This window comes from Mycetomoellerius zeteki, unplaced genomic scaffold, assembly GCF_001594055.1.
Source record: "Mycetomoellerius zeteki isolate Tzet28-1 unplaced genomic scaffold, Tzet1.0 scaffold25, whole genome shotgun sequence".
Classification (NCBI taxonomy): Eukaryota; Metazoa; Arthropoda; class Insecta; order Hymenoptera; family Formicidae; genus Mycetomoellerius; species Mycetomoellerius zeteki.
The window spans coordinates 108,640-118,320 of record NW_017257227.1 but is presented as its reverse complement, the minus strand read 5'-3'; the positions used below and the strand labels follow the sequence as shown (position 1 = coordinate 118,320).

At 34.4% G+C, this 9,681-nt stretch overlaps 1 protein-coding gene across 1 annotated transcript; it reads left to right on the top strand.

Moving 5' to 3' along the window:
- The first annotated feature begins 1,224 nt into the window (after positions 1–1,224).
- LOC108723781 (adenomatous polyposis coli homolog) lies at positions 1,225–7,218 on the top strand. Its single transcript, XM_018449739.1, is given in 9 exon segments — positions 1,225–2,313; positions 2,424–2,568; positions 2,767–2,918; positions 3,091–3,436; positions 3,507–3,918; positions 5,632–5,889; positions 5,994–6,227; positions 6,408–6,520; positions 6,522–7,218. Coding segments are annotated over 9 exon segments (3,150 nt in total). The 5' UTR covers positions 1,225–1,457; the 3' UTR covers positions 7,156–7,218.
- Positions 7,219–9,681: the final 2,463 nt, after the last annotated feature.

Here is a 9,681-nt window from a genome sequence, read left to right as displayed (position 1 = left end):
GCTCCGTGTCCACTATTGACACGCGCACCGGCAAACCAAATTTAAATCGATAGAGCCTCCGCCTCCGCCCGACCACCCATCAACGCGCCAATCACGCGTATCGTACGAACGGCCTATCGCGTTCGTATAAGCTTCTAAGCGTAGGCCAACCAATCCAATGCGTCCCGCCGAGCAGCCCAGCACATTATTTTGTAATACACAGGAGGCCTTTTCGTATTAGTGTTGCATTTTTTTTAACATCAAAAATAACTCTGGAATTTTCTGAGCATTGAAAGAAACAGCTTCAAGATAGTAATTTTGTATCTCTAATGCGGGGTCTGCATGGTCTAGAAGTCGTAGCGGTCGTAGGGTCTTAAGTCGTAGAAAATTGACCAATCACAGTCGAACATGAGAAGAATAATCAACTGTGATTGGTCAATTTTCTACGACTTAAGACCCTACGACCTCTACGACTTCTATTGTAGACCCCGCATTATGCCAATAATCCAATTTCAGTAAAATTATTAAACATATCACTGAGTATATCGACGCTCATTTTCAGCGACTAAAATTATTGACGCCGAAAATGAGCGTCGAGCGTCAGCATGAAAAGGTACCTTTAAACGTCGAGCGTCAGAGCATACTCGGTGATATGTTTAATAATTTTACTGAAATTGGATTTAGGGCCACTGTCAGGTCCTGCGCACTGCTGCGCACAATAGATATTAAGATTTTAGCCTTAACTGGCCAGTTAAGTTAACTGAGCTTGGTGACAGTGGCCCTCAATGTACGAGATACGCTAATAGTGAAATTTTGTAGTTTACACTATATAATGTAAATAAATATAAACTTTGAGCGTTATATGTTAGGATAGTAGTAATGTATATACAGAACATAACCTCTCATAATTTACCATTTTGCGTCAAGAATCTGCGCAGAAGATTATTACGCAGGAGTCTGGAGCATGGAGATTCAAACTTCTGCGCAGTAATCTTTTACGCAGATGCTCGACGCTCGACGCTTGCATGTAATGGCACCTTAACGTTATTGCGCAAGCGTGAAAAAGTGAAAGATCGTTTTCTTTATTTATTTTTTTTAGCTTTACCAAGCAAGAAGAGCAAGATAAAAAGTATTTAACGTAAGGTATGGGTAAGAGACGCTCAGATTATTTTTGTAATGTTTATACCGTTGTGTTTATTTAATAAATATTTATAATAATTACACTTTTTTTTTTGACAGAAAAACGCTTACGCGAAAGTGTTGAAGGGGAATAGAGAATATTGATAGATTATGATTCTCGATCATTCGATTTCTTTTCACTGATCACACCACGACAATAGTAGCGCTCAAGTTACTTTAATGTGCAAATTATTTTTGATAATCACTTTTTTTTTTTTTTAGGAGATTCAAGTCAAAATCTTTCACAATGCATCTCGATTAGAGATGCCTCGCTGCCAAACTCTCCTGCTGTCATCAGTATGGACATAAATGACGTAGAAACATACGACGAGGACGTGAACGATCAACCAGTTGATTATAGCAAGAAATATATTGAGAGAAATGCTTCGACACAAAATGAACACCTGGCCGACGAATCACAGGCAAGCCATGCTTCGAAAAAGGAATTTGACAAGCGCGACAACAAGATGGACCTGTTTGGCGATTATGCCGAAACCGATCTTGATCAGCCTACAGATTATAGCCTGCGATACGCCGAGGACGACACTGACGAGGAGGAGAAACAGAACACCGAGTACTTTCCTGGCAGCGAACAAGAGGATACCATCAAGACTTATTGTACAGAGGGAACGCCCTATGAAACTCCTTTTAACTTCTCCACCGCTACCTCCATGTCAGATCTCAGAGTCGAAGATATAAAGGAGCACGTACTTGTGAAGAAGATATCAAAAAAGATGATTCAAGTAACCAGCAAAATACCTGTATCTTTTATCAAACAGACTGAAACACTTAGTTGCAACGAGCAAGATGGTCTAATAACAAAAGAACTTGAAGAAGAGAATTCAAAGGATACTGTAGTTCTCAATCCTGGACAAGTAACTCCAGAGAAGATAGTAAGTTATTATGAGGAGGAGGATACATCCCATGGCTTCTCACGTGCTAATTCGCTTAGTTCTTTAAGTAGTGCAATAACTCCTCAGAATAACATTACGGGAGTTATATCAAAAGATTTAAATGATCCTCCTTCTGTAAATAAGGAAGAGTTGGAAAATGATGATCACAATGTTGTAGGATTGAGTAGCAATCAAATCGAATTGTCATCAGTGAGCAACAATTCTTTTGAGAACAAGAATCCACGTGTACTAGATAAAGAAGGTTTTATCACATATTAACAATAAATTTTAAAATATGCAAATATTTTTCTATATATAATGTTAACAAATATACGTGAAGTTAATACAAAAAGATATTACATTATATTCCAGGGAAAATGGTCACATTTGGTGGTCAAGATTACTATGCAGAAGAAACGCCTCTAATGTTTTCACGCTGTAGTTCACTTGGTTCATTGAGTGGTTTTGAGCAATATTCCATCCATGATGATCGTAGTTCTGTGATTAGTGACTTTAGGTAAGTTGAAAATGTATAATTCATTATATCTAAAGTACAAAAATTATATTTACATTAAGCATTAACATTGTTATATTGTATTATGTGATTGTATTTTATTTCCAAGACTTACTATTTCTAACCAAATATCTTAAACTTTTTAAATTTAATTTTAATGCTTGTTTTGCAAAAAAAAAAAACTATTTTTCATTATTTCAGCCGTAGGACCAGTGGTGTAGTCTCACCCAGTGAGCTGCCTGACTCACCCACACAAACAGTTTTACCAAGTCCACGAAATCATAAAACCCACAATACAGAATTTATATCAAAGATTCAAGAAGAAGCAGTAAGACCATCAGTCCAACATTTATGTAGGCAATGTTATTCATCATTAATAATAATGATAATCATATAAATGTTTGTTTATCTAATGATAATAATATAATATTTTTATCTAATGATCAAAATATAATAATATAATAATAATGATAGTAATATAAATGTTTGTTTGTCTAAAGATCGCCCAAATTTTATCTGTTGCAGTATTTTCTAAACCGCATATCACAAGGAATAGTGTTTTTGAAGATGACATTGCTACTTTTAAGGAAGAATCAACACCAATTGAATTTTCTAGTGCGACCAGTCTGAGCTCTCTTACAATAGATGATGAAATCAAAATACCTAATGATACTAATAAAATGTATTGTAAAGTAGAAGGAGTATTTGATACAAATGAAAAAGATACAGTTCATACACTTGAGAAAGATATGTTTAATATGAAAATAAATAGCTCAGAAAGTGATGTAAAAGAGGAACAAGTAAGTGATGGTGATGAAGATGATGAGGATATGTTGGCTGCCTGTATTAATATGGGAATGCAAACTAATAGGTAATGTATTATAGAAAAAGAATTTATACGACAATTTGTAAATAAATTATTTAAAAATATATTTATATAGATATAGACAGTCTCTGAACGCTCAGAAATCTGTTCAACCAGAATCGCCAAGCATCTTAATGCCATATCAGAGAAATTCTATTCCAAGTAGATTGGAATCACATGTGACTCCTATTAAAACGTCTATTGGTACTTCAAAAAATAGAACTACGATGGAGATTGTTACTTCAGACACCGTACATGTATATTGCACCGAAGATACGCCTGCAGATATCTCTCCAGTAGGATCTCAATCCAATCTGTCTGCGCTCTCAATACCAAGTGTACAGGAAGATATAGAAAAGATTGTGTGTGAGCAAAATAAATCAGTCGAGATTGATTGTCACAGAAATGACTTGTCCGATGAAAATTCCAATCTTTCAGGCGAAGATGAGAAAATATTAGATGAATGCATTCAATCGGGCATACCTAAGGTATTAACTTTTTCAATCTTGTGCATTTATTTATTGTTTTGGAATTTTTACAATCTTCACTATATAACTGTATACCTTTTCACTTAATAAACTTTTAACTCTTCAATCAGTCTTTTGAAATATATATGGGATGAAGAATCCTTTATTATAAATTATATTTTTTCTTTTTCTTTTTAATATTTAATGAAGTCGTCAAATCTAGATTTGTTTGAAAACATTTTGCGTCGAGATTTAAATATACATTAATTTAAAAAAATATGTAAGAAATATGTAAAAGATATAAAAATCGCTGTTGAAACCAATCTATTTATGGTAATTATATAGAATGGGAGACTCTCTTCTAATGATTTTGAACTTGACATATATGTTGTCAAAGTGTGTTTTCCAACAAGCGACACAGTGCGACACAGTGATCATGTCATCTTTGTTTAACATTGGCAAACAACAAAGATGTAATGATCCATTGTGTTACACCTTGTCATTTGTGTCGCTTGTTGGAAGGCACACAAGGTCATGACCCTGAGTGACCACCGACAGGTTTTAGCCGTCTCTCCTTATTCAAAAAGTTATTAACAAAAAAAAAGTTTAAGAAATAACGTCATATTTCTGCTATACATATACAACATTAAATGTTAACTAATATCTTACACTTCCTGCTTAGGAACATACAACTTTTCATGCAAAACAAGGTCCACCCTACCTCCCTCTGCCTGCCTAGGGGCGCACAATTTTCCACGCAAAGTGAGATCTACATTACACTCTCCTGCCTAGAAAGTTCTGCACCTCTAAGCAGAGGGAGGAGGGATGAGCCTCGTTTTGCGTGGAAAATCGCGCGTCCCTAGGCAGGTGGAGAGGTGGAGTTGACTTCGTTTCACGTGGAAAGTCGTGTGTCTCTAGGTGGAGAGGGATGTGGGGTGGATCTTGTTCTGCTTGAAATCATTACAGAATCACAAATTTTCTGCTTCAAAAACAACCCAGATAGCAACGTGTCTATCTTGTTGCTGGCATGTTGCTTGCTAAGTATGCATTACTAAGTATGTGTTGCTATCAGAATTGCAGCAACTGAGTTGCAGCAACTCCTCATTTGTTGGCGACTTGATGCCTTCATGATATGATAATATGAATAGCAAATTGCCAGAAATTTGCCAACAACTTCAAAATCGACATCAAAATTTGTACTATTGCCATCATGTTGCCATAATAATATGCAGCATCATACAATGCTGTATTGCCGACAACGCAAAATAACATTGATGCAGCTATCGTGCTGTTAAACTGCTGGCAATATATACACACATTGTTGTCTGCACGTTGCTACAATATTCGAAATCGTTGAAGACGATCTACAGCAAGTTGCCAGCATCATAAGCAATCACAGATTTGTGCGATTTTGCTGAGACACGCTTTGTTACTTTGTTATCTGGGAAATTCTCTAATTTAAAAACAAATATTATAATAAAGAAATAATGTTTTAAGAGAAAATTTTTACTTTTAAAGCAGAATTTTTGTTTTCAATAGTGTGTAGAAAAGACTTTATTTCTTAAACTTATTTTGTTAAGAACTTTTTAACAGTTAACGAGCGACGGCTAAAATCTGTCGGAGATTATTCAGGATCATGACCTTGACAACATATGTTAAGGTCGAGGTCATCGGAAGGGGAATCCCCTACTCTACATAATTATTTATTGTTATTTTTATTATTTTTATTCATAGGCGAGACAAATAACTCCTCTTCCAAATGGCATTCTGTTTGTCAAAAAATCTGAAACACTTTTCCACAAGTTTAACATATGCGGCACACCATCGTCTTCACCTGTAGAGACAAATCATGGAAATAAAAATTCCATGTTGAGCCCTAAATCGTCAGGTAGCACATCATTGAGACATCCAGACGAATTTTCAGATGATAGCGTGAATCATTCAGACGACGATGCAATTTTGACGGAATGTATACAATCTGCAATGCCAAAGGTTGTTACTTTAAAACTGAAAACTTTGTATTCATTTAAGCCAGATGGTCTATGTACAGCAATAAGTTGTTGATTATATTATTTATTGGACGATTTACATTTTAGGCAAGATTTAGTTTATCACCGTCAATTAGATCGCCATTAGCACAAACTACGGAAAATCTTACAACAATAAACATGCAATCATCCTCTACTTCATCAACATTTTTTCAGCCAAGATGTATGGAGCAAAAAAAAAGTATAGTGAAAAAGCTCTTGTCTTTTGAAAATAATGGACTTTCAGAAGAAGAAGAAGAAGACATCATGTTAGCACAATGTATTAGATCTGGTATGCCAAAAGTAAGTTATATTTATGTATAAATAAAATATGCACAGGCACTCCTTGACAGATGCTAAAGAATGAACACATTAAAAACTACTCTAAATAATGGATATTTCTGCTTCATACTCGAGATATTTTAAATAATATTTGGAATAAATATTCTAATATTTATACATGCGATATAAATTAATTTTCAGGCACTAAATTCTATGCTACCTACAACAATGACATCCACAACCAAAAAATCTGGACCATCTTTGAAAGACGCAGACAATTTTTCCATCCCTTCGGTTTCTTATTTTACGAACAAATCCTGGGAATGCCGCGCTGTATTCACCATCGTACAAATCTACGAATATCAACACGACGGATATGCGTTTCACGAGAAATGTATTCGGCAATTTTAACTACTTCCCCGAGAAAGTAACAAGCAGTAATATAGCACAAACTTCTGGCCAGATTACATTAAAAAATTGTGATAACGGTACGCGCGAGAGGATAAACAATTCGCCGCATTGTGTTCGAAGATCGCCGAATTGTGTTCGAAGATCGCCGCTTCGTCATACAGAAAGTCAAAATGGTAATTTCGTCGATAATTTGTGTATGCCCTTGCAATCTCGCGATGTGAAATGCATGCCGATTTGTAATAGGATTCAAAACAACGACGATTATACGTGTAAAAATCATAACACAGTGAAATCCAACACGATACCTTCGCGGCAGAGTTCAATGAGTTCCTTCAGTGAAGAAGGTTCGTTAATTTCTACGGAAGAATGGGCCCTACTAGAATTGTGCATCACTTCTGGTATGCCTAGAAACAAGTGTCGTGTTAAGGGAACTAAACCTAACGAGAGTGTAATCTCCAATGACCATGAGGACTGCGAGCCGATATCGGAGGACAATTATTCGGTGTGCAGTTACAATTCTTATGTTTGTAAGACATAACATACAGATACCGCATTTACCAGAGTTTTTTTCTTTCTGGCAATTTGTACATACAATATTTAAAAAAAGACTGAATATTTTTATACATATATCAATTAATAAATAAAGGATTATTAGTGATCAATTAATAAATAAAGTACTTAATAGTGAAATCGATGGATAGACTCACTGCATGTTAAAGCCGTCGTACGTAAAAATTGATATAAAAATGTAAATAATTTTATGTATACGCACAATACATAAAATATTTTTTCATTAAGTATTTTTCGAGTTATAAAACTCAAAAGTTACAGGATTATGTCCTGAATAACATTTGTCAAGATCAAGGTCATTGGAGGTTGTATCTCTTAGTTTCATTTTTACGTAAAAATGAATTTTTAGTGCAAAAATGAAAAGAGAAATATAAAAGAGGAATAAGAGGAATAATCTCCAATGGCCTTGAGCTTGACAAATGTTATCCAGGACATGATCCTGAACAACATTCAATAGGTTTTAGCCATCGGTCGGACAACTTGCGTAATGCTAATGCCGATTGTACTGTAACTTTCGAGCCTTATAACTCGAAAAATACTTGATGAAAAAATATTTTATTATAGTGTTTTGAAAAGGTGCTCTCGAGATAAAAAAATATAACGAAAAATAGGGAGTTCCATTTAAAAAAATCGACGTGATATGGTCTTGGCGACGTCACTCAAGATCAAATTAAATCTTCTTATGTCCCCCTCCGAATCATACAACTTTTGTTTGAAACATTTTTCCGTATTTACCATAGTTTTCGAGAAATCTTAATGCATTATTTAAAACGGGACACCTTGTATATGTATATATACCGGGTGTCTGAGACCACCCGTACACCCCTTTTATCTCGAAAACAGAGCATTTTAGAAAAAAACGTTTCAGACAAAAATTGTAGCGGTTTCGAGGTGTATTTAAAAAATTTATTTTGACCCTGACCTGACCTTGGTAGTGCCCCCTATCCAAAATTCGTTATTTTCACCTTCTTTCCCCCAAGAAAACCTACAACTTTCATATAAAACTTTTTCTTGTATCTCTCTTAGTTTCTGAGATATTCGTCTAGGGCGATTAAAATGCCCCACCCTGAATATGTATATGTCGATTTTCCTTAATACATGTTTAATTTGGTGCAAAAATAGCTTAATCCGGATTTTAAATGTAGTACTCTATGTTTTTTTGGTCGCTGAACACGATGCAATAATTCATTTAATCCTATGATATATGTCTTAAGAAATACAATCCGATTAATGTGAAAAAATGAAAGAAATTTCGAGTTCAAGACCGATTTTAGCAAGGTTTTAAGCGTTCAAATGGGTCGTTACTCCTCTCAAATTGTAGGTCTGTTCACCCAGAACAAGGTCCAATTGGAATTTTCTTGGGACCTCCTACAGGACTTTTAAAAGTTGTAATTAACTGGATTATGAAACGTTTTTAAGAATACAAAAAAAATTTTTTTATCCTTAAAAAAATTTTAAAGTATACCGCTTTGTGGTTTTGACATCCTCAAATCAAATACCTCAATTTGACGATAAAAAATTCTTTATTAGAAAATGAAATGAGTGCATAATACAAAAAAGTGTGATTTAATTAAATGATTGAAATAAACTACATGTAGTATATTTTTTGTATTATGTTTTCATTTCATTTCCTAAAAAAATTTTTATTATCAAATTAAGGCATTTGATTTGAGGGTATCAAAACTACAAAACGATATACTTGTAAAAAAATTTTTCTTACTCTTAAAAACGTTTTATAATCTAATTAAATGCAACTTTTAAAGACCCTGTAGGAGGTCCCGGGAAAATTTCAACTGGATCTTGTTCTGGGTGAATAGATTTGAGGGGAGTAATGACTCATTTGAAAGCTTGGAACCTTGCTAAAATCGACCTTAAACTCGAAATTTGGTCATTTTTTCACATTAATCGGGCTGCATTTTTTAAGGTGTATATTGTAGAGCTAAATGAATTATTGCATTGTGTTTAGCGACCAAAAGAACATACAGTACCACATTTAAAAGCCGGTTTAAGCCATTTTTCATCAAATCAAACATGTATTAAGGAAAATCGAAACTTTGATTTAAGAATCGTTCACTAATAGCGACCTCTAATTCTTAATATTTTTTGATAAAAATTTAGGGGTGTTCTTTTGACATGAAATGGAAGCTTTTGAGCTGAGAGGCTGATTTAAAAAAAAATATTTTTTTTCCTTGTCAGTCTAAATATACAGGGTGTCTCCAAATTAAATGGCAAAACTTCGGGAGCGTGTAGAGGAGTAAAAAACTAAGAAAAAAAGTCCTATAGACATATGCTCGTTTTTGCTCCGTTTCAGAGAAATCGAAAAAAAATGTTTACATTTCTTGCCATATCTAGCACCGACATATTTGATTACATTTTCCACTTTCTGTTATGAATTTGTCAGTCGCTCTTTGAAAGCCTTTAACAGTAGATGAATTTTGTCTTTTGCAATATGCCGCGTACGTATTCTAATAGTGAATATGCTGATATGGTTTTT